Source organism: Eubalaena glacialis, chromosome 9 (genome assembly GCF_028564815.1).
Source record: "Eubalaena glacialis isolate mEubGla1 chromosome 9, mEubGla1.1.hap2.+ XY, whole genome shotgun sequence".
In the NCBI taxonomy this organism is placed as follows: Eukaryota; Metazoa; Chordata; class Mammalia; order Artiodactyla; family Balaenidae; genus Eubalaena; species Eubalaena glacialis.
The window spans coordinates 27,001,577-27,027,077 of record NC_083724.1 but is presented as its reverse complement, the minus strand read 5'-3'; the positions used below and the strand labels follow the sequence as shown (position 1 = coordinate 27,027,077).

The window sequence follows — 25,501 nt, the reverse complement described above, 5'->3', positions numbered from 1 at the left end:
TTTTCTTTCTCAGGATTGTTTTGGCTATTCAGGTGGGGTCTTTTGTGTTTCCATACAAATTTTAAAAATTTTTGTTCTGGTTCTGTGCCATTGGTAATTTGATAGGGATTGCACTGAATCTGTAGATTGCCTTGAGTAGTATAGTCATTTTGACAATATTGATTCTTCCAATCCAAGAATGTGGTATATCTTTCCATCTGTTTGTGTCATCTTCAGTTTTTCATCAGTGTCTTATAGTTTTCAGAGTACAGGTCTTTTGTCTCTTTAGGTAGGTTTATTCCTGGGTATTTTATTCTTTTTGATGTGATGGTAAGTGGAATTGTTTCCTTAATTTCTTTTTCTGATCTTTCGTTGTTAGTGTATAGAAATGCTAGATTTCTGTGTATTAATTTTGTATCCTGAAATTTTACCAAATTCATTGATGAGCTCTACTAGTTTACCGGTAGCATCTTTAGGACTTTCTATGTATAGTATCATGTCTTCTGCAAACAGTGACAGTTTTACTTCTCCTTTTCTAGTTTGGATTCCTTTTATTTCTTTTTCTTCCCTGATTGCCATGGCTAAAACTAAACATGAAAGAAAGGTTTGTATATAATAAGGCTTATTGTTGCATTTTTAATAGTGAAAAGCCAGAAATAACCAAAGGTAAACTCACATGGGAAGAGTCAAGTAAACTATAATATATCTACTTGACGAAGTATTATGTGGTGATTAAAAATGGATGTATACAGAGATTGATATTTATGCCATACCGTGCATCAAAAAGCAGCACTGTAAATCATCTGTGAATAGAGAACAGGAATACAGAAATGTAACTACTTGTTCACAGGTATTATGTATAGGTCGTTGGATTTTAAATGAGTTTCTCTGTTTTCTAGTTTTTCTTTGTAAACATTTATAGTACAGAAAAATATAATAAATGAAAATGCAGACACCCAGTATCTAAGAGGTGAGAACCGTGCCTGCTCTAATCTGGACACTGCTGGCCAGTGCAGATCTGGTTGTGAATAAGCTGCAGGGTGTTTGTCTTCATGGAGTTTGCAGTTCTGTTGGGGAGGCAGGCCAGAAACAGTTAATTTCTGAGGGTTTTTTTAATCGCACCATTGTTGATTTACAATGTTTGTTTGTTTCAGATGTACAGCAAAGTGATTCAGTTCTACACACATATATAGGTTATTACAAGGTATTGAATCTAGTTCCCTGGGCTGTACAGTCACTGAGTTATAAAAGGGGAGGGGAGGGTGCTGTGGAAGCCTAGAGCAAGGATATTTAACCCAGGAGGTGTTGAGGGAAGGTCCCCCAGATACAGTGACATTGGAGCGAGGCTGGAAGGCTGAGGAGACACCATGTGAGCGAGGCAGGCTTGAGAGAATTTCACACAGAGGACATAGCCTCTGCGGAGAGAGGCACAAAGTCAAGAGCTTGGCCTGTTCCAGGGACCTCAGTAAGCTCAGGGTGGTGGGAGCAAAGGGCAGTCAGTGTGAGGGCGAGGTTGGGCCAGGGGGTAAGATGATAGTCGGGGGGACATGTAAAGCTCAGTAAGAAATTGGGGTTTCATCCTTAGGGCAAGTGGAGTCTGACATGAGCAGATTTAATTTTTTTTAAAAAATCACTCAGTCAGGCCGCTCTGGAGGTTAGATGCAAGAGGTGGTAAGAATGGACGCTGGGAAACCAGCAGGGAGGGAGGGAAGGGGCTTGCAATAATACAGGAAAGAGACGGTGGCTCAGAAGTGCAGCAAGGAGTCTTCCTTTTGTATGAAGATTAATCCTGGATTGCTTGTTTGGAGATTTAAAGTATAGTAAGAACTCAACCCTATAAAGAGTTTTTAATTTAAAATCTTCTAATTACATAGCAAAATTTTTCATTTTTATTTTTAAACAAAGATTTTAGAAATCTTTAGGACAAATAAATCCTCGGTGAGCCCCGGGTGAACGTTATACCATGAAAATGTCATGTACTCATAAAATTGTGCAGAATCCAAAATGCTAACAGTTTTCCTGTAAAAGGAAAAGAAACAGGAAGGAGGAAAAGAAAAAATAACATTTGGTTTGGTGACAGATCTCCTTCTGTCACTGTGAGTTCCTTGATAGGCACAGGGCCTGGCATACAGCAGGGCCCCCGGGAGTCCTGAATGAATGAATGAATGAATGAATGCAAACTGCTGGATTAAAGATGTTTGAGGATTGTTTTTTGGCCTTTCTTGGTTTCATTTTTTTTGTTTCCTGGCAATGCCCACCTCTCCTGCACCTTCTACATGCTTATAGTTGCCCTGGCTGAAGCAGGGAGAAAGCTATTGGAAAAGGCTGCCTTTTAAAGTACCGATCATTTCAAAATATTGTTTCTTTGCATATTTTGAGACTAGGCCAATTGGAATCTTGCCTGCTTTTCCTGAAAAAAACTGGCAACCCAGAAAACTTTTATTCACATATTTGTCATAAATGCTATTTGATTAAAATGTAGACTTTGTGGCGAAACATAACTTCATAAATATGCATTTACGATGCTTATACATGTTTCCAAAAGCCAAAATCGGAAAAGGCCACATTCCCAGAAAGGGGAAGGAAACCACAATTTGGTGAACTATTTATTGTGTTTCGGGTACTATGCTGGCCCCCTTTTACAAACAAGGACACTGAGGACATTTATGTTCAGTAATTTGCCCGGAGTCTCATGGTTCACGGCAAACCCGAAACTTGCGCTCAGGTCTGTCTGACTTCAAAGCTCCTGCTCCTTGTGCCCTCCCTTTTTGCTTCTGTGTTATAAATTTTTAAAAATCTATATAGGTCGGTAGGAGTGAGGATAGTAAATAGATAAAGCCCTAATTAGGAAGGTACTTTGTGCAAAAGTCCTTTGCCGGCTGATACTGTGAACTCAGAGAGGAAGAAAGAGGAAGAAAGATTCTAACTTGACTTCCTCCTCTTCACCTTAGTCTATTCATTTTTAAAACTTTTTTTCATGAGCAAAACAGGAATTTACCTTCTCTGAGGGTTTAGTGCTGAGATTGACGAAGAGGTCTTTTCCACCTTCATGCTGAGTTGTTTTCCAAGTCAACCGATTTCATGGATTTCATTCAATGGATTGTTTCTCTTGCTTTAAGAGAGCTTTCATCCCGAGTGTTCTTGCTCCTTTTCAACGCGGCCGACTCCCAACATGATGTTGTGGGGACAGTATTAAGCTTTTTCACAGGACTGTCTGTTGGCCCTGATGCTCTGAGGCTCTTTCTCTCGCATTTGTCACAGTTGATGATGATGTTTCCATCTGCCAGGCATATGGAATTGGTGGTGCTCAGCACATCTTTGTTCCAGGCTGGTCCCAGGGAATATTTTGGAACTGTCTTGTAAATTCTCCCTATCCTCTCCTGCGCCCTCATTACGCTCTCTCTCTCCTGTAGCAGCTATGGAAATCTGCCTTGGAGTCTCATTAATGAAGTCTGTCTTCCCTCCTCAACTAAACTCTGAGCCTCTGGAGGCCAGAACTGGGTCTTATTTATCTTCATGGGCCCCTTCCCTGGTCCCCACAGGGGAAGCACGGAACCCATCAGTGTATTGGTTTGAGTCATTTTGTTGGCTAGACTCCTGTGCTGTCGTTGCTGATAATTCTACGCATGCAACTGAAGAAGTTCTGAAAATAGATTAATTGAAGAGGTTGCATTTTGTACTACCATTGACATGAGAACCCCAAACAGAATATCCTTATAGAGTTTTCTCAGGGTGGATTTTTATTTCTCTTGGATGATATTTTGAAGACAGTTTGGATTCCCACATTATTCTAACCACGTTTTATGTAAACAAAAATCAGCCATAGTTAACACTTTAAAAGGGTTTTTAGGGATTTGTCATCTAGATTTTTCTCAGATAATCCCCAGCTGTGATGAATAGGCTGTGGTCAGCTTCAGAAACAGTAGTAACACTAAACAGTACCAATATTGCCTTACATCTAAACTGGAGTTAGGAATCGAATAGCTGTCATTTGGTCAAAGCTAGGATAGCCCACAGCCCTCCAGGTTGATAGGCTCATGGTGGAAATGTTGTGACTCTCACTGCTAGTTTTCAGGTTACTTACAGAGTCACTTCACCTCCAGAAACATAACTTCATAAATATGCATATATGACACTTCTTATACATGTTTCCAAAAGCCAAAATCAGAAAAGGCCACATTCCCAGAAAGGGTAAGGAAACCACAATTTGGGTAGTTTACAGAAGGTACATCCTTGAATTCAACTCCAAAAATGTTTATTGGACACCTACTCTACACCCCAGGCTTCACGATACTTTTGATTTTCTGCTGACGGTAGCTCACGTTTCTTACTGAACTTGGTAAGGAAGGTCCGGTGTTGACACTTCCGGTGAAAATGAATGTGGAAGTAAATGGCAGGTATACCTCTGAGAGAGTCAGCGTGAAGAAAGGACCTCTTAGGCACTGGGGTTATTTGGTCTTGGCTCTAAAAGCACACCCACAGGAAAGTGACGTTGGAAAGTTCTGTCCTCCAGGGAGAACCGCATTGCATTCAGTTGTGGTTTGTGATTCCACTGTCTGTTTGGGTCTTTTTCAGGTAAGCCGTAACTTTGAGCTGGTTGGACGAGTCAACTTGGATCAGCTGGAACAGATGAAGGAGAAGATGGAGAGCTCCAGCAGTGATGAGGAGGACAAGGAAGAAGAAATGAACAGCAAGGCTGATGACAGAGGTAGGTCCCTTCCCTGCCCTCTGAGTCCCGGCTGGCATCCAGCCCGGCCGTGCTGAGACAGAAGGGGAGGCAGAAGGTTGTTGTAGGGGTAACAGAAGGAATGGCCCCTCTCCGTTGAGTCGCGGAGCAGACTGACTTAAGAAACACGCCAGGGGCTGTGTCTTGTAAACTAGTACCGGCTCTAGAAACTCCCAGGAAATACATTCGTTAAAAAATACGTGGTGATGATTGGTTTTTTATTCAGGAAAACTGTTATCTAGGGAATCTGCAGAATAAGGACAGACGGCAAGATGGATGGTCCTGTAAAAGCTACTGAGGAATGTAAATGAGCTTCCAATTAAACGCTTATTTAAAATTGCTTCTGCTGGGATGTACACTGCTGGGCTGGGGGAGCTGCAGGGGGCTTGAGCTCTCTCCATGTGTCCTTCTGCACGGTCCTCCTCTTAACCCCCTTGCTACTGCTTTTGCTTTGTAAAGAGAGAGAGAGACCAGGGGCTTTTATTTGGCTGTGTTTACAGGGAAAGGTTTTGTGGTATTTTTGTACTAGTTTTCAACTTTCTGTGAGTCTATCATTATTTTCAAAGTGAAGTTTTTCAAAGTATATTTAGTTGTAGACATACGTTTACATGATCTAGAGTTGGTATTCTATATTGCTCCACATAGAATCTTGTGGAAAACCCAAGACTATACGTAAAGAATATAGGTTGGGATATCTTACTTTAGTTATTGCAGATTTATCAAAAGCACATGGATAACCTAGACCTGAGAAATAAATGTGATAGACATCATCCCAGTGATGAGAAGAATGGTATTAGTTGCCATTACTGAGCATCATGATGTGCCAAGCCCAGTGTTGGTGGTTTTTATACCTTTTCCCCTTAATCTTGCATAATGTTAGAGGGCTCTGCAGTTGGTCTCTCTGGATTTGGCTCCCAGTTCTGTTACTTGCTGGTTATATGAATTTGGGTAAATTATTTTATCTCCTTGTGCATTCATCATCCTTATAATAACAACGTCACTTCCTAGGGTTGCGTAAATCTTAAATGAGAGAGCACACAAATGTTAGTCTAGTTCCTAGAACATAGTAACCAGCCAATAATAATGATAAAACCCTGCGATGTAGATGGTATTATTGCCATTTTTACAAATGGGGAAACAAAGGCCCAGGATACTTAAGAGCTTGTTCAAAGTTTAAAAAAAAAAAAAAACCACTGGAGGTTGAGTCTAAGTCTTCTGGCTCCAAAGGCAAAATGTCTTTGACACTACATACCGTCTCCCCTACCCTTTGGACAGCGGGATGTTCCTCACTGAAGGGAACCTGCCCCTGAATTCTGTCAATCCAGTGGCCCTTAGGGCCTCACTGTAAGGTGCACTTCTGCGGAATTTCTTGGTTTTTCTTGCTTGGTCAGTCTGCAAGCCTAAGAAAGCCGACTTTGTGGCCACTTCCCCCTGAGGTTCTCCCTGTTCTTCTTCCTGAATTGCCCTGACTTCCAGCCCCATCCCCTCGCCCACCATCTTTTACCTCTGCCGTAGTAGGAGACCACAGATTTGCCAAGTGGGGATCCAGTTTGGCTTCTGAACCCCCATGCCCGTGGTAAATGGATAAATAGAACACCCACACCATACAGACTGATTGCCCTTGTCACGTTACAGCTTTTGTTAGTAGGGGCTGTAGTAATCTGTTTCTTACAAGGAAAATGGCTGTGATCTGAGAAGCATGGTTTTTAAATTTTCTTTTCCTTTATTTATTTATTTTTTTTAGCATTTCACAAATATGTTCTCAGTGATGAATTCTTTAACGTCTGTGCACTGTTTCCAGAGTTCTCTGGAAGAGGATGCTTGTGACAGAGGGTACACAGGCTCCTTTTCTTCATGGTGCTCTGTGCCCTACCGTTCCTCTCCAGGAAATGAACTATTCCTCATCGGGTACCATGACTTTTTAATCTCTAGAGCCGAGCACACATGATTGTACAGGTTATAAGTATTGCAGAGGCAAGAACCCCTTTTAGTCCTCCCCTTCCCTGTGACGCCTCTAAAAAAAAGCATAGACAATGAGAAGAAAAAGATGGCAGTTAGATGTGAGAGCACCAGGCACGTTCCCTTGCTTGCCCAGCCTGGCCGCCCCCTCGCACAGGCACTGTGGCATCAGACCAGCTCTGTTTGCCTGGAAAAAACTTCATGGTGTCTGATCGCCTGTCCCTGGAAAGTTTAGCATCCACATTCGTGAGCCTTAACAGCATGGGGAAAAAAGTCTTGGGGTGGAGAAGCCTGTATTCCTCTCTCAGAGGGTGGGGGAATTACATGAGTCACTTCTAGTAACGTTAATGGGAATTACTAGCCAGAACCTTCCCGTACCCCTCGCCCGATCCTTGAAAGAACAGCCTCCTTTGTCTCATTGCCTTTGAATCAATTTTCCACCATCTAGGTGTATTCTTGCCAACCAGAAGAACCGGCACACAATAGCCTCGGGGTGTTTTTGCCAGACGTTCTGTCTTCCAGGAGTAGAGAGCGGGAGGTGGCTTTAGCACAGCTCTCGGGGCTAATGGAGAGCCATTTGATGTGTGACAGGTAATGACTGGCCTCCTCCTTTGAGGATGAAACAGCATGAGCCCTTGGAAAGAATAGGTGGCTGGTTTCATGTTTCCTGAGGGTAAGCGAGTGACTGTGCCAGGAGCAGGCCCCGCGTTGGCAGTGTAGACGCTCATCGGGCGCTCAGTTCGGGGGGCTCATGTCCTTGGAGCTACCCCATTCCCAGCGTCCTTTCCCAGCATGAGAACCAGGGAGGGGACTGACTGTGGCCACATTGCAGGTCCTGCCTCAGAAGGCAGCTCAGAGGGAATCTGAAAGAGAAGAAACCAGGCGTGAAGAAATCAACATGAACCCAAGCAGGACCCTCCCCACCCCCTCTCATTATGCAGCTGGGAGGAGTTAGGAAGGCATTCTGCTGATTTCTTGCCCAAGATAATCCCTGCTAAGGAATTAATGCGCAGGGCAGATGGTGCTGTCTCATTTCCAATGAAAAGAATCAAGGAAGATAGTCTGTGCAATTATTTTTAATGGCTTGTGTGGTGATCTTCTTAATTTGTGAGAAAATGTTTCATCTTTTGTTAAAACTGGCCCCATTCACAGAGCTTTTTGTGCTGAAGATGAAGGCAGCGTAGAGACACCTAGCCTGTTAACGTCATCCTGAGGATTTTTATCAGATGGAGTGTTTCAACCAGGAGACATCCTTCTGTAACATCTTGTAGGTACAGACACACAGCGATCAGATACGCAGAGATGATCAACATTTCCCCGTGTGCTGCCCTCACTTTGCAGCGTGGCTGCAGAGCCGTCTAGGTCCTGCTATTTATTATGCACGTAAAGATTTGGCCCTCTGTGGTATAATCAAAGACATATGGGCTTGGGGCTCAGGATAACACAGAGGCCATGTAGGCTCTCATCTTTGCGTTTGCCAGGAGGAGCGGCCTGGAAACAATTAGACAGCCAGTCCACGTTTATCAGACCACTCGCGTGTGCTCAGGGCCGTGGAGGAAATAAAACGACAGTCAACATTTGATGTTAACAACACATTTATCCAGAAATGTGTGCATATCCCCATGTTCAAGAATACACCAATTGGACTTCTCTGGTGGCTCAGTGGTTAAGAATCCGCCTGCCAACTCAGGGGACACGGGTTCGAGCCCTGGTCCGGGAAGATCCCACATGCCACGGAGCAACTAAGCCCGTGCACCAAAACTACTGAGACTGTGCTCTAGAGCCCGCGAGCCACAACTACTGAGCCCGCGTGCCATAACTACTGAAGCCCGTGCGCCACAACTACTGAAGCCCGTGCGCCTAGAGGCCGTGCTCCGCAACAAGAGAATCCACCGCAATGCAAAGCCCGCGCACCGCAACGAAGAGTAGCCCCCGCAACGAGAGAAAGCCTGCACGCTGCAATGAAAACCCAACACAGCCAAAAAAAAAAAAGAATATACCTATTGAGGCATAGATGCCGGGCAGCTGGCCAGGATCCCTTACTAGCTGAGGACACGCTTTCACATTCCAGCCTCCCTGATGCCCGGGACTCACTCCTGCTAGGTTCTTTGCTTACAGATCTCACTCAGTGCTCGCAGTCACCCTGGGAGGTGTTGATTCTGATATCCACGGCAGATGACCACCAGTCGTGAGTCCTCAGCCTTCCTTGGAATGTGTCGAAGCCTTGAGGTCTTACCATGCTTTTCCTGGTCTGGTGCTTTTTTAGTGAGTGGAGATAAACTTGTGTCAAATAGAAAATAGGTGCTAAACTTGAGGCACTGATACAGAGCATCACAGAAGGGAGAGATTTGATAGGAAAAAAATGCTCAGATGCCATTGGAATGAACAGAAGGGGTTTTTCAGGCAAGACAGACCCAGGTTATTTGTGATGGAAGCAACTGGGAGGTGAGGAGAAGTGAGGACACCTGGGGCTCGGGAACCACAGGAACAGTTCTTGAGAGAGTTTCAAGAAATATCCTTTGGTGAAAAGCCAGTAGGAGAAAGAGTAAGGAATCTGGAAATGGTTTCACTGAATGGCTTTGGGAAGGAAGGTAGGAGAGGAGGTTTCCTAATGGATGTTGACTTCTCTTCTTCCCGCTCCCCAGCACACAGGTAACACTTCTGCTTTCTCCTCACAGATCTGATGAGATTTTCTGACCATGGGGCTGCTATCAACACTGAGAAGCGTTTTCCATGTGAATTTTGCGGACGGGCGTTTTCCCAGGGCTCTGAGTGGGAAAGGCACGTGCTGAGACACGGCATGTAAGTCCCATGAAGGCCTTCGCCCATCGTGCGAGGTGGCGGTTTCTCCTGACAATACATAGACCCCTCTGTGTCACACTTCCGGGCATGGGAGGAGAGGCAGTTGTAACGAACTGGGTTTCTACCTTTCCGCTGGTTTTTAAATGGTCACCCAGACACAAGTCAAAGGAGGAAAGATCATCTTTACGAATGACAGATCCCGCTCAAGCCCTCGTGTAGAAGTGTAGCGCTCTCTCCAGCCCGTGTCCCTTCAGCTTTCATTAGCATGACGTTCTCTGATAGAGCGTGGACCGGGGTCCAAAGATCTGGCTTCTGTTCCTGCCTCTGTGATGACTCATTCCCTGAGTGGCCTTGAACCTTCCCACGCACCTCTTGGTGCCTTCAATGCTCTGCCTCGGGGACAGAGCCCGCTTCTGCCTGCCTCCCAGGTAGGTGGGAGCATACCTGTAGAGCACTCATAAGATCCTTGAACGTGAAATTGTCCCCTAGATAAGGCACTTAGAGCCCAGCAGACGCTGGGAGAACCTAGGAGTTGGTCCTTCCAGCAGAAAATGCCCAGAAACGTGAAGCATCTAAACTTCAGAGAATGTAACTAAGCTCCCCAGGACATGGGTCCCATCTTCAGGTTTTTGCTTTTTGTTGTTTCTATGATTTGTTTCTGGACCTATCCATTAAATCTTTAATACCTGAGTTGCTCTTTTAGTCCGAATAAATATAGCAAATCTCCAAGCTTCTAGGTTCTTCTGATGGGTCTGAGCATAAGACAGTTCTTGCTATGACCGCTTATGACTTACATTGTTCCCAGTACAGGAGGGAACATAAAATAATTATGTTGATCTGGAATCAAAGCATGGTGTAATCAAAACATAGTATGATAATGGATAGTTTTATAGGTTCAACTTTTTGATAAGATACCAGAAATATATGACCTAAGCATAACAGGTAGCAAGGATAAATCACTCACAGTTCAGTCATACTTGTAAGACCCCAGGACCTTTTTAGGATCAGAGAAATAAGGACATGAATGTTTTTTGTTTAACTAGAAAAAAAATATATATATATATACTCACCCTTCACTACCATGAATGTTTTTCCAGGGCGTTGAATGACACCAAGCAGGTGAGCCGAGAAGAAATCCACCTGAAAGATAGCATGGAGGACAGTATTAAGGTGCCCTCTATAGAGGAAAAGGAAGATGACGAAGCAATCGGGATAGACTTTTCCCTAAAGAATGAACCAGTAGCCATCTGTGTAGTAGCTGCTGACAGATCTCTCCTGGAGAATGCAGAGGCCAAAAAAGAATAAGCGTTTGGTGAAATTCTTAATCACCTCTTACTTGAACCGTGATGAAAAAAAGTGGGAGGGCCAGCTTGGGCTGAGAAGGGGGGGACAGAAAAGAGAAGACAGAACAAAGCTGCTTTTTAGGACTGAACAATCTATTTTCAAAGCACTGGTACCTGTGTGAGTGAGTATGTAAATTAAAGTTATTTAAATGGTTGGAATATGTGGCTCCTTTTCCATCACTACATCTTTCCTTCCGGATCTTCATCGTGGAAGTTTCAGTTGTTGCGGAATACGAAGCACCTCCCTTGCACATGTGTGCGCTATGGTGGTCTTGGACAGTATGTGGAAACAGAAGCTCCGTGACAGTAGAAGACTTCTCTTAGGGGAACAACTTTTTGACGCACAACTTTTGGTGCGTTTTTCTAGTTTTAATACGTTAAGCTTTTTCAAGACCTAACTGCAGCCGCTTTGGGAAAAAACAAACAAAAAAAACACAAAAAACAAAAACAAAACAAAAAAACTGCTTTGCATAAAACAGTCACCTGTTTCCTAGTACCTCAAACTTAACCAAGGGAATTCTCTGCATTTGTCAGTACTACCTGTCGTCATTGTGGTTAAATGTAGAGAGAACTGCTGGGCAAGATGGTGAATGGAGAAAAAAAAAGAGTTTTAAAGAAAGGAACACAAATTGTGCTTAAAATCCCCACGTGGGTTTTATTTCTTAAAATACTGTGATTTTTTTAATTATTTTAGTAAAAAACAAAACAAAAAAAAGAAACAGACTTTAATTATTAGATAAATGTTTGTGAATTGTCATCCTTTATTCCAGGTAAGCTGTTTATTAGTGTTCAGCTATAATTTAGAATTTGGTAGATTTCATGTGAGCTAATTTTAAGGTGACTGTGGAGTTTTGTTTGCCACACGTTTATCTTCTATCAATTTGAGTGTTACAAACACAGCACAATTCAGTTTTTCATATAAATTGTTTTTTTTGTGTGTGTTATTGTTGTTTTGATTTGGGGGCAAGGGAGATTTAGTTTTTTGTGAATAGGAACGTTTTTATTTTAAACGTGGAAATAACAAAGAAGTTAACTTTCTTTTTCTTTTTCTTTTTTTTTTAATTTAACTAAAGAACCAAACTTTTCGGCACAGCTATGCAGCTTGTGGGCCAGACGAGGAAGTCCTCTTCACCCTTTTGTTGCTGTCAAATTTTACACATTATCCGTCTCACACAAATAATTTCTGTTAGGATGGGCTGGCTTTTGTGTGTGATTTTAAATCTGTGTTCTGTTTTTGTTTGCATTGTGTTTTTGGGGGGCGGGGGGATTCTCATTTATTTTGCGGGACAAGGGGATGTGCTCGAATCCCATCCCTTTGGTGAGAGTGTCCATGAAATACTTATATCCTACAAGGAGCCTGGAGAACTACTTTTTTTTTTTCCTTTAATCTAGCTGCCAGCTACTCTGTTTCCCCATATTAGCTTTTTCAGGAGGGAGCAGCTTAGACTAAATCTAAGTCTACATTTATAATACGTTCTGATTGTGAACAAAGGGTTTCGTTCCAAAAAGTAGAACTTTCCTTGAATCTTAGGTTTTAGAAGCCTGTGTGTGTGTGAGCTTGGATGTGTGCGTGTGCGTGTGTGTGTATGTGTGTGAGTCCTTTGGTTTTCATGTTTTGTTTTTTTTTTTAACTTGGAAGGGTTGGGGGAGGGGGGGAGAAAGGGAAGGGGAATTGCTGAGATGACAGTGTCCCACACAGCTTCAAATAAAATCCATGGAAAGATATTGCATTTGTGGAATAAGTGCTTACTTGAAAAGCATGTTGTTCTTTTACTTTCTTGCTGTTAAGAATTTTTATTTGTAGGGCGTTTGTTTTAATTTAATTTTTTTTTTTTAGGGATGGGGGCCATCATGTGGAAACCAGAAAAAGGGAAAGTGTGAACTATCTAGACAAAGATTCATTTTGTGTCCATATTTGTTTTTAATTGGCCTCATTTCAAATGTACTAAACAGTTCCATACCTGGATTGGGTGTTTGTAATGGTTACCAAAAAACAAACAAAAAAAAAAAAGAAAAAAAAGAAAGAAAAAAATAAAAAAAAAAGAAAATATTTGTGACATGCTTTTATCACTACTTTATTTTTCAAATAACATGTAAATATTGTAATCCATTGGATTTTGTTTTGCTAACCTGTTAATAAAAATATGGGACCATTATCCTTTTAACAAGGCTAGAATGTCATTTTTTTTTCTTTTTTCAAACATATACCTGATATTTTGTGGCCGCACATTTTGGATGCATTATTATAATTCTGTTGACTGTAATGACATAGAATTTACATTTTTTTGTTTAATTTATACAGAGGACATTTTTTTTCAGAGCTTGAGAGAAGAAAATAAATAGCAAAATGATAACCTATTGACTCCAATAAAATCAGTATTTCCCAGTACTTGATAAAAGATAGGGAGATCCTGAGTTCTTGAAGCCAAGGGTTTAAAAAACAACAAAAAACACACAAGTAGGTTATTCAAAGTTGTTTGCAACATACATTTTGTAATGAAATATGAGAAATTAATAAAGAATTTTTTTCACATGTGTCTATGTGCATCTGTTGTAAATCATTTACAGATATGACTACAGATATGAAATGTAGAAATTACATAGCATTGCCTTTCAATGCATGTACATGAGAGATATTTCAAGCCATTAAATCTAAACCATTATGAAAAGCAAAGGTAAATTTAAGGTGAGGTGTGAGCTGGGATTTTTTTAAATGTTAATATTTCTGCATCAGCTATTTATAACCAACTGGGGAAATTTTATGGAGGGAATGTTTTCCATCAAAAATGTTAAAGTGGTGTATGAAGCTTCAGAAGGAGGAAATGCCAGTGACTGAACATCATCTGGGGACCCTGAACCCGTGAGCACAGTTATTTTCCTCTAACTGCAAGTCACAGCCACTGCCACAAACTATCTATCTTACTACACATCCTGCACCAGTAATTATCATCATTAACTTATGCTTTGAGCTACCCTGTTATAAATCAAAGGAAAAATTAATAGTCATGAAACCTGGAAGAAGGGTAAATTAAAATCAACAGCACTGATTTTTTTTTTTTAACATCTTTATTGGAGTATAATTGCTTTACAATGGTGTGTTAGTTTCTGCTTTGTTATCAGTTATACATATACATATGTCCCCATATCTCTTCCCTCTTGCATCTCCCTCCCTCCCACCCTCCCTATCCCACCCCACTAGGTCACAAAGCACCGAGCTGATCTCCCTGTGCTATGCGGCTGCTTCCCACTAGCTATCTATTTTACATTTGGTAGTGTATATATGTCCATGCCACTCTCTCACTTTGTCCCAGCTTACCTTTCCCCCTCCCCGTATCCTCAAGTCCATTCTCTAGTAGGTCTGCATCTTTATTCCCATCTTGCCCCTAGGTTCTTCATGACCATTTTTTTTTTTTTTTTAGATTCCATATATATGTGTTAGCATACAGTTTTTGTTTTTCTCTTTCTGACTTACTTCACTCTGTATGACAGTCTCTAGGTCCATCCACTGCACTACAAATAACTCAGTTTCGTTCCTTTTTATGGCTGAGTAATATTCCATTGTATATATGTGCCACATTTTCTTTATCCATTCATCTGTTGATGGACACTTCGGTTGCTTCCATGTCCTGGCTATTGTAAATAGAGCTGCAATGAACATTTTGGTACATGACTTTTTTTTTTTTTTTTTTTAATTAATTTATTTATTTAATTTATTTTTGGCTGTGTTGGGTCTTCGTTTCTGTGCAAGGGCTTTCTCTAGTTGCGGCAAGTGGGGGCCACTCTTCATTGCGGTGCGCGGGCCTCTTACTATCGCGGCCTCTCTTGTTGCGCAGCACAGGCTCCAGACGCGCAGGCTCAGTAGGTGTGGCTCACGGGCCTAGTCGCTCCACGGCATGTGGGATCTTCCCAGACCAGGGCTCGAACCCGTGTCCCCTGCATTGGCAGGCAGACTCTCAACCACTGTGCCACCAGGGAAGCCCCATGACTCTTTTTGAATTATGGTTTTCTCAGGGTATATGCCCAGTAGTGGGATTGCTGGGTTGTATGGTAGTTCTATTTTTAGTTTTTTAAGGAACATCCGTACTGTTCTCCATAGTGGCTGTATCAATTTACATTCCCTCCAACAGTGCAAGAGGGTTCCCTTTTCTCCACACCCTCTCCAGCATTTATTGTTTGTAGATTTTTTTGATGATGGCCATTCTGACTGGTGTGAGGCGATATCTCATTGTAGTTTTGATTTGCATTTCTCTATGATTAATGATGTTGAGCATTCTTTCATGTGTCTGTTGGCAATCTGTATATCTTCTTTGGAGAAATGTCTATTTAGGTCTTCTGCCCATTTTTGGATTGGGTTGTTTGTTTTTTTAATGTTGAGCTGCATGAGCTGCTTGTAAATCTTGGAGATTAATCCTTTGTCAGTTGCTTCATTTGCAAATATTTTCTCCCATTCTGAGGGTTGTCTTTTCATCTTGTTTATGGTTTCCTTTGCTGCACAAAAGCTTTTAAGTTTCATTAGGTCCCATTTGTTTATTTTTGTTTTTATTTCCATTTCTCTAGGAGGTGGGTCAAAAAGGATTTTTTTGTCTTTTAATATGATCTTTTTATTGATGAGTTCAAACTACTTTAGCTTTTTAAAATTATTCGACCAGGCGAGTATTACTGTCAGAAACTAGCTCAAATCAAAATTATCATGTAACCAGTTTAACTTATTGCATTTGAATATTCAATTTCTGCCAATCCATAATCTAATCATTTCAAAATAAATTTTTTTTAACATCTTTACTGGACTATAATAACAGCACTGATTTTTAAACTCAAAGCCAATTTATACTGTCTGCCTTCACCAGTGTTAAGAATGGCTTACATCCAGAGCCCATTCTAAAAATTTGATTCTCACACTTCCTTGTTTTTATCTCCTTCACAAAAGAAAGATATTAAGAGACTTACAGAGTGTATAAAACACAATTAGAGAAAACAAAGTTAGGTAAATCAAGACCTAAAGGGAAAATGACTGAATAGCAAAATCATACTAGAGAATTGGCAAAAATGCACTCCATGAGACCATGCATAAGCTACATACTTGGCTCTGAGCTTGCTGGGAGGCATGGCAAAAAAACGGCTCAATCAAGAATCACATTCTTAGTAACTTTTTATTATTGAATGTTCAAGAGACATTCCACCTTTTCTAGAACTGCAGGTTAAGAAGTTTCTTCTGTGTGTTTTCCTAAAGGAAAGTGATGTAATCGACTTGTCCATTGTAAAACAGCTATTCCTCTCTCATGGCCTCCATCAAATATTTAATGAACAGTGTTTTTATTGAGTTCATGTCTAATCCATACTCCCACTTGGTTTTATGTAGAGGAAGTAGAATATACTGATAAATTAGTCATGGTAGGCGCTGCAACATGGCAACTCCTTAGCACCATAGAGGTTTAATTCTTACACAGATTCGCAGTGGGGGTCAGTGGGAATGCCCTTTCATCTAGTGGCGCAGGAATCCAAGGTCCTCCATCTGATGTTGCTGTCATCTTAACACGAATCTTAACATGAATCCTAGGGTCATTGCTGAGAGCTTGGAGGTGATGTACCCACTCAAATGCCTCATCCAGGAAGTAGCACACATCACTTCCAGTCTTGCTTCATGGGCTAGACCTGGTCATACAATCCCACCAACCCACAAGGGGCTGGAAAGTGTGTGGTCTTGTCTACCAATGTGCCCAGGAAGGTCTCATGAGCTGGCAACCTCTACCACAACCAGGAACGTACAGAATTGTTTCCTTGGAAACAGAAGGGGAGATAGAAACCCTCTACTTAGAAAGCACAGGATGCTGGTCCCCTCACCCATGCACGTCACCAATATTTTTGAGCAAATGTTTGGTGCTAGCCACTGGGTAACAACAAACCAAACAGACATGGCTCTTGTCTTCCAAGAGCTCACGAATGGTGAGGACAGAGATGCAACATGGGAGAAGTGACTATCCCTGAAGATACTGGGGCTTGCTGGACCATCAGGCTCCTGTTGTGAAGGCTTTGCCCCCACCTCTGGGTTGCTGCTGGCAACTCTGGGGAAAGGCAGCCTTGACTGAATACGTTTTCTGTGTCTAAAAGCACACATTTGTTTTAGGGAGGCATAGGAGAAATTGGTTACTCATATACATTTAGTGAGTCTTTAGCCCAAAGCATAACAAAAATTACTATAGGATGTGCTCTTTCCTTGCAACTATCCAAATTTCAGGGCCAAGGGGTCTGATAGGGGACAACACTAGATCATAAAGACCGTAAGATGCTTTGAAGTACTGTGCTCATCATTTCCTGGAAATGTCAGGGTTTTTTCCCCAAACACCCTGCCCTGTACATGCCACTCTCTCTGCCTTCAGTACTGAACTCCTTTTCTTTACCGGAAATTACCTGTCCCTTTAAGAGTCAGCCTAAGTGTAACTTCTGACGTGAAGCCTTCCCTGACTTCCTACATGTCATAGGTGGTCACCCTATTTACCACCCATCCCCTGTCTTAATAAACATTTATTGAAGATTCTTCGCTTCTCTTCCCCACCCCCTACTCCGACTCAGACTTAAGTCTCTGAGACACACTGCAGTCAGATGCAGCTAGCCTTTTTAAATTCAAATATATTCCTGTTGATACCAAGTGTTAGTTCTCATCTGATTTGGCATCAATGTTACATTTTCCTTCAGAGCTTGCTTTTTAAAATATCTAAGTAAAAATATGCAGCTTGGTAGATGAAAAATGTCTTTGTCTGAAACTCTCGGCTCTCTGGGAAAGCATCAGAGAACTGACACCAACACTCCCCCTCCAGAGCTCACATTGGCCATCCTCCTCCTCCTCTCTCGTCCAGAAGTGAACAGGAAATGGATGGGGAGGTCCACTGGGTCTGAAGATTAGACGTCAGTGGTGGCCAGCCACGGGATGGGGGAGCAGAAGCCAGAACTGGCGACGGTGGCGGCAGGGATGTGTGGCAGTGACAAGTGGGTAGATGACTGGATCAAGGTGCGCGCTGGCAAAAGCAGGCAGGCAAGGGGGGGCTCAGGAGGCAGGTTCGAGGGAAGACTTCTTTTTGGAATTCGAGTGATTTGGACATGTTCATTACACTGGAGCGAAGGAGTTATGGCAGCTGCAGAGTAACTGACAAGCAAGCTCATTCATGTTGGGATCCAGGGCACAGTAGAGGAATTGGCTTTGCAAAGAAGAGGGGCTCTTCCTCCCCTGAGACGGGAAGTAAGAGGAAAGGGAATGTGCTCTCTGTGCCTTTGCAGGTGGGAGGTGCAGGGGTCGCTGAGTTCATTCTGTAGAACCTAGGCTTCCAGGTGGAATCCAGAGTGAGAGATGGGGGCGAGTCAGCAGAGAGGTTAAAGATTTGGAACTGCTGCTGAGGGCCAGATAGAAGAGAGCAGAGTGGAGGGAAGCTGAACAGGACTGGAAACAGTTATTATGTTCTCCATATGACAGAAGAAGCTTACTCAGAGGATCCGGGGAAATAGATCTTTTACTAGAACTTCCCTTACAGTACCCACCCCTCTGCCCCCAAGACACACAGACAAACCACCACCACTGCCACCGCCACTACCTAGTAAAGAAAGGAAATGGAGAAAGAGAGAGAGTCGGCTCTTGGAATCAGAAGGGACACTTCCTTTCTCCGCCGACTTAATTATCTGGCTTTTTGAATTAGGGGTGGAAAGCAAACTTGCCTTATTTCTATTCACCATTTCGCTCTTGAGTTTTCTCCCATTAATGAAGCAGCTTAGTTTGGTTTAAGCTAACTGCATGCATGACTTCCAAAACCCACATCACAATGTGGGAGGAATGCAGCCTCTAGCAAAGCTACAGCGGCTTCACCACATTGTTTAAAGAGGGGAGCAGGGGCAGCACCAGGGCCTCTGAAATCCATTTAAGATGTGTGAAAACATGAGATTGAAATGCTGACCTTTCCCTGAAGCTGAAAGAACCTACTCCAGGGGGCTGTTTGGAAAACTGCGGCTGCAGATCCGGGCCCATCCGAGACTCCCCAGGTCCCTGGCTCCCAGGGGCCCGTCCAGCCGGGAAGCCCTGCCTCTGTGTCCTCTGTCCCGCACAGGGCATCAGCCTGAAGGCTACTGGGCATTTTGGAAGGGGAGACGTTGCTTAAGGAACGGTCATGGAGGCCAGAAGAGGAGGGGGTCGTCAAAGGGCAAAGAGAGGAAAGGAGGGAAACCCTATCTAAATCGCGTGGGTCCAGGTCTACGGCAGCCCACTGCCTTTTCAGAGTCAGGTCAGGGAAAAGACGCTACCCAGATGGGCTTTCTGATGCTAACCCAGGTGCCAAATTGTTTGAGGCATCTCGAGGCAGGAGCTTGGCCATAGAACTTGAAATTTGATTAACATGACTGAATTTTCATTCTGCGAAATGAAAATTCACAGAATTTTGTCACAGAAAATAGCGGATAAATATAGCACAGCTGGTTAAGAGTGGAATCTCCTCCTCCTTCTCTCAAGCTCCTGCAACTTCTTCGGCTGTCCACTGGTCCTTGGGCCCCCTTGCTGACTGTGCCAGCAGGCTGGGTGTCGCCTCTGTTTCACAGCGCGCAGAGGTATCCCTCTTTAGCCTCCCCTCAGGTCAAGACCTACTATTACCCTGAGTCCCCAGCTGATTTTCGCCCAATTGGATGTTTGATCCAACACTGTTATGCTAATCATCATAAGGGTCACATCCTTTAATCTTTTTTTTATTGAAGTACAGTTGATTTACAAAGTTGTGTCAATCTGTGCTGTACAGCAAAGTGACTCGGTTACACACATATAGACATTCTTTTCCATTACGGTTTATCACGGGATATTGACTATAGTTCCCTGTGCTGTACAGTAGGACCTTGTTGTTTATCCATCCTGTATATAATAGTTTACATCTGCTAACCCCAAACTCCCACTCCATCCCTCCCCCACCCCCCTCCCCCTAGGGTCACATCCTGAAGGGAATTTTTCCTTGTATTAGTATTATAACATCGCCTGTGGCGCTCAGCCCTATCCTTCAGCTCTATCAGCTTCTTTTCCTCTTTTGCTGGATGCGGAAGCCCATTCAGGGCCAGGTCTCCTCCCTCCCTCTCTGCAGGGTTTAGGGTCTGGGACTCCGGTCGCTTGTCCTCCTGCTGGCTCTTACTCCTCTCTGTAACTAACCCAGGGTCCTCCTCGGGCTCACCGAACAGGCAGACTTCCATCGCTCACAGGGATCTCACTGCTGCCTTTGCCAAACACACCCTTTCTTAAGGCCGGACGCCACAAGCCCAGTTTTCCCTGCTTAATTAAACACCTCCTCTGCCGAATTCCCTGCCCTGGAGTTAGAGGCCATCACGGATTGGGCCAATTATACCATCTCTTTCACTGCCATCAGAACTTAATTGTGCAACACCCCCTTGAGGGGGTCCATCCACTGAAGTCCCTAACTGTGCACTCCCTTCTTATGTTTTTGGGATATCAGGGACACTGGGAGAGCGCCAGGACAGGCAACTACCATTTGGCCAGACCCCTGACTGATCATGACAGATCCCTGTCTCGTCACAACATCCTAACAAAAAATGGGGTGACTACAAGCACTCCGAAGGACTCCCCGTTAGGATGCATAGCTAATTGGAGTAAATTTAGACAAGATGGCTTAAGAAAAGAGAAATTAATTTTCTTTTGCAATACTGCATGGCCCCAATACAAACTAGCGGACCAAGAGATCTGGCCAGAAAATGGGTCACTGAATTACAATACCATCTTGCAGCTGGACCTATTTTGTAAAAGGGAAGGTAAATGGGGGTAAGTTCCATACATCCAAATGTTCATGACCCTGTTCCAAGATCCAGGAAATAAAAATAAAAGCAAAATAGAAATAAAAGCAAAAATAAACAAATGGGACCTAATCAAACTTATCTGCTTTTACACAGTGAAGGAAACCATAAACAAAAAGAAAAGACAACCTACGGACTGGGAGAAAATATTTGCAAATGATGCAACTGACAAGGGCTAAATTTCCAAAATATACAAACAGCTCATACAACTCAATAACAAAAAAAGCAAACAACCCAATCAAAAAATGGGCAGAAGACCTAAACAGACATTTCTCCAAAGATGACATATAGATGTCCAATAGGCACATGAAAAGATGCTCATCATCGTTAATCATTAGACAAATGCAAATCAAAACTACAAAGAGGTATCACCTCACACTGGTCAGAATGGCAATCATTAAAAAGTCTAGGGCTTCCTTGGTGGCGCAGTGGTTAAGAATCCTCCTACCAACGCAGGGGACACGGGTTCGAGCCCTGGTCCGGGAAGATACCACATGCCGCGGAGCAACTAAGCCCGTGAGCCACAACTACTGAGCTTGTGCTCTAGAGCCCGCGAGCCACAACTACTGAAGCCTGTGCGCCTAGAGCCTGTGCTCCGCAACGAGAGAAGCCACCGCAATGAGAAGCCCGCGCACCGCAACGAAGAGTAGCCCCCGCTCGCCACAACTAGAGAAAGCCCGCGCACAGCAACAAAGACCCAACGCAGCCAAAAAAAAAAAAAAAAAAAAAAAAAAAAGTCTAAAAATAACAAACGCTGGAGAGGGTGTTGAGAAAAGGGAACCCTCTTGCACTGTTGGTGGGAATGTAAATTGGTGTAGCCACTATGGAAAACAGTATGGAGGTTTCTTAAAAAACTAAAAATAGAGTTACCATATGATCCAGCAATCCCACTCCTGGGCATATACCCAGAAAGAACTAAGATTCGAAAAGATACATGCACCCCTATGTTCACTGCAGCACTATTTACAATAGCCAAGACATGGAAACAACCTAAATGTCCATCAACAGAATGGATAAAGATGTGGTATATATATATAATGGACTATATTACTCAGCCATTAAGAAGAATGAAATAATGCCACTTGCAGCAACATGGATGGACCTAGAGATTATGATACTAAGCAAAGTAAGTCAGAAAGAGAATGACAAATACCATATCACTTATATATGGAATCTAAAATATGACATAAATGAACATATCTATGAAACAGAAAGAGACTCACAGACATAGAGAACAGACTTGTGGTTGCCAAGGGGGGTGGGGTGGGGGAGGGAAGGACTGGGAGTTTGGGGTGAGCAGAGGCAAACTATTATGAATAGGATGGACAGACAACAAGGTCCTACTGTATAGCACAGGGAACTATATTCAATATCCTCTGATAAACCATAATGGAAAAGAATATGAAAGAGAATATATATATGACTGAGTCACTTTGCTGGACAGCAGAAATTAACACATTGTAAATCAACTATACTTCAATAAAATTTTTAAAAACAAAATAAAAAACTCCTGCCAGGTATACCTGGCTCACATCCCTTAAAAGTACCTTCTTCTCCTACAGGAGCCCCACAAACACCCCGAAGGACTCCCCGTTAGGATGCATAGCTAATTGGAGTAAATTTAGACAAGATGGCTTAAGAAAAGAGAAATTAATTTTCTTTTGCAATACTGCATGGCCCCAATACAAACTAGGGGACCAAGAGATCTGGCCATCTGATTTTAGATGATACCCTTATGTGGACCTCTTGAGGTCCACAACCTCGAACTCCTACCCTCCCCAATTCTGAGGGGAGACAGTCTTCCAGACTGTCTACCCCTAGCGCCCCATCTGGGCTGCTGGAAATACCACCACTTATCCCTCCAGCCCTGTCCTGTATCCTCCGTCACCAGAGGTGAGTCCTGCCAGTACTACACGAAGCAGGGCTACCTGCAAGCCTCCCAATACCAAACTCTGTCCCTTAAGGGAAGTGCCAGCTGGTGACGGAGGAACAACAGAGTCCATGTCCCTTTTCCAATGGCTGACCTAGCTACTTGTAAAGAGCAATCTGGATGTTCTTCCGAGGACTCCAGTTGGACCCCTTTGTGGAAGGACTTCACCAAGCTGACAAGGTCCTATGAACTTACTCGGGGGGACCCATAGGTCCTCCTTCTACTGCTGCACCTTTGAAGAGAAAAGCCGGATCCTTGGGGCAGCCCGGGCACATGCCAATGAAATGGCAGCCCAAGATCAACGACATATAATCTACCTTACAGGAGGGGATGCAATCCCTGACCAGGACCCCCGCTGGGACTACCAACAGGGAGGTAGAGGGCTCGAACACAAGAACCACATGATAACCTGCCTCACAGAAGGGATGAAAAGGCGTGTTGTTAAGCCTGTTAATTATGACAAAGTCAGAGAAGTAACACAGGGGAAAGGGTGAGAATCCAGCCCTCTTCCAGGACTGCCTGGTGGAAGTCTTTAGAAAGTATACCAATTTTAATCCTGACGCCCCCGAAAGGCAAGTCCTCATAAATATCTACTATATCACTCAATCTGCCCCAGACATTAGGAGAAAATTACAGAAGGCCACTATGGGACCCCAACCTCCCATGAATCAGCTCATGGACTTGGCCTTTGGAGTATTTAACAATAGAGATAGGGTTGAGGAGGCAAAAAGGATTTGGGGACAACAATGAAAGGCACAGTTACTCGCTGCAGCCCTAGCTCCTGCACCTCAGGGTTACCCTCCCTGACTTCGCCACCCACCATCCCCTGCCTTGCAAAAGCCCATGGCAGGGGCAGGATCTAGAAAATCTGGAATAGAGACACTGCCCCACCGAAAAGGGACCTATTTTAAATGCAGCCAGGAGGGCCACTGGAAGAACGAATGCCCCCTGTATGGAAAAGTCTACCGGGACCCTGCTCGATATGAGAGGGCCACTGGAAGCGGGACTGCCCCGAGTCCTGAAGGGGACTTGGGGCTCCCAAGCCGATGATGGCTGAGAGGACTGATGGGGCCCGGGACCCTCTCTGTCTCCCAAAGGACACCTGGACACCTGGTCATTTCCCCTGAGGAGCTTCGGGTAACCCTTGATGTGGCAGGTAGGAAAGCTACTTCTTTTTTTTTTTTTTTTTTTTTTTACTAGATACAGAGCCACCTATGCTTTCTCATTTCCCTGGACTCTCGTCCTCCCAATCCCGTATAGTAACAGGGATGGATGGACGATGGCCCAAAGCCAAATGATTCACCACCTCCCTCAGCTGCTTACTAAGAAGTTTTACCTTTGCACACCAGTTCCTGTTCATGCCTGAGTGCCCCGTCCCCCTGTTGGGAAGGGATTTTCTCACCAAATTCCAGACAATAGTTCAATTTGGAGACCGCCTCAGAGAAGGCATGCACCAGGAGAAACAACTGCTCTTGGCCATGGGAGCCTACCTCAGTAACACATCAGAGGAAGTCTCCCTGCCTCCCCATACTGTTTCCCAAGTGAACCCTGCTGTCTAGGATACTGAGGTTCCTGGCAGAGGTACCAATGGGCCCCCAGTTCAGATTTCATTAAAACCCAATGCTGATTACCCGTGGAAAAAACAGTATCCCTTGAGGCCCGAGGCCCAACGGGGTATCCAGCCTTTCATAACCAAGTTCTTAAAATATGGGCTGTTACGACCCTGCCAATTTCCGTGTAATATCCCCATTCTCCCCATAGAAAAACAAAGTATACAGAACACAGGTTTGTTCAAGACCTGAGGGCAGTTAATGAGGCAGTGGTCCCAGTTCACCCAAGAGTCCCTGACCCATACACCATACTGACCCAAGTTCCAGAAAACACAAACTGGTTCACAGTGTGAGACCTAAAGGATGCCTTCTTTTGTATTCCCCTGCACCCAGACTCCCAGTTGTCTCTTTGCCTTTGAGTGGACAGATCCAGACACCCAGAGCACTTCCCACCTAACCTGGACCGTGCTGCCCCAAGGCTTTACAGCTAGCCCCAACCTGTTTGGGAATGCATTCGCAAAGGAGTTAAGAGAATGACAGTTGGTTAATGGATCTCTCCTACAGTGTGTGGAAAACCTCCTAATTTCCAGTCCCACTAGGGAAAACTCAGATAAAAACACCATTCATGTCCTCAACTTCCTAGGGGAATGATATCAACTCTCTCCTCACAAGGACCAAATTTCCACCCAACAGGTTAAGTACCTGGGATACATGCTCACGCCTGGGACGAGGACTCTAGTACAGGACCGAAGGAAGCCACTGTAACCCTCCAACCAACCCCCCTGGATACCTGGATTCAGGCTCATAGCAAAGCCTTTCTATGAGACCCTAAAAGGAGGCGACCATGAACACCTTAACTGGGATGAAGATTGCCAACAGGCGTTTCTAGCTCTGAAACAAAAATTAGGGACCACCCCTGCATTAGGTCTCCCTAACTTAGAAAAATCCTTTACCTTCTATATAGCTGAGAGACAAGGGGTAGCCCTGGGTGTCCTCACCCAAAAACTCAGGGACCTCACTAAACTAACAGCTTATTCCTCAAAACAACTTTATCAGGTGGCCACTGGATGGCCAGGAAGTCTTAGGGCAGAGGCCGCCACTGCTCCACTGATGGAAGAGTCCAGTAAGTTCACCCTGGGACAATCACTGGAAGTCCTAACTCCTCACCAGGCACAAGGAGTCCTAGAAGCAAAGGGACACCAATGGCTGATGGGTGGATGACTGCTTAAATACCAAGCCCTCCTACTTAACGCCCCAGGTGTAACTCTTAAGGTTTGCCAAGACCTGAACCCAGCTACTCTAATGCCAAACCCCCCACCCCAAGGGTCCCTTGTTCACTCCTGCGTGGAGACTATTGAACAAGTTTACTCCAGTAGACCTGACCTCAAGG

The 25,501-nt window shown here is 43.8% G+C and overlaps 1 protein-coding gene across 11 annotated transcripts in view; it reads left to right on the top strand.

Moving 5' to 3' along the window:
* The window catches only part of ZNF462 (zinc finger protein 462), a 142,463-nt gene extending 130,054 nt beyond the window's left edge, over positions 1–12,409 (top strand). For 7 of the 11 annotated variants that reach the window (XM_061200140.1, XM_061200146.1, XM_061200147.1 and 4 more), the window contains 3 exons: positions 4,555–4,687; positions 9,343–9,466; positions 11,883–12,409. In XM_061200140.1, coding sequence (XP_061056123.1) covers positions 4,555–4,687; positions 9,343–9,466; positions 11,883–12,201 — 576 coding nt within the window. In that variant the 3' untranslated portion in view covers positions 12,202–12,409. The other 4 variants (XM_061200149.1, XM_061200148.1, XM_061200145.1 and 1 more) reach the window with 2 other exon arrangements.
* The last annotated feature ends 13,092 nt before the right edge of the window (positions 12,410–25,501 follow it).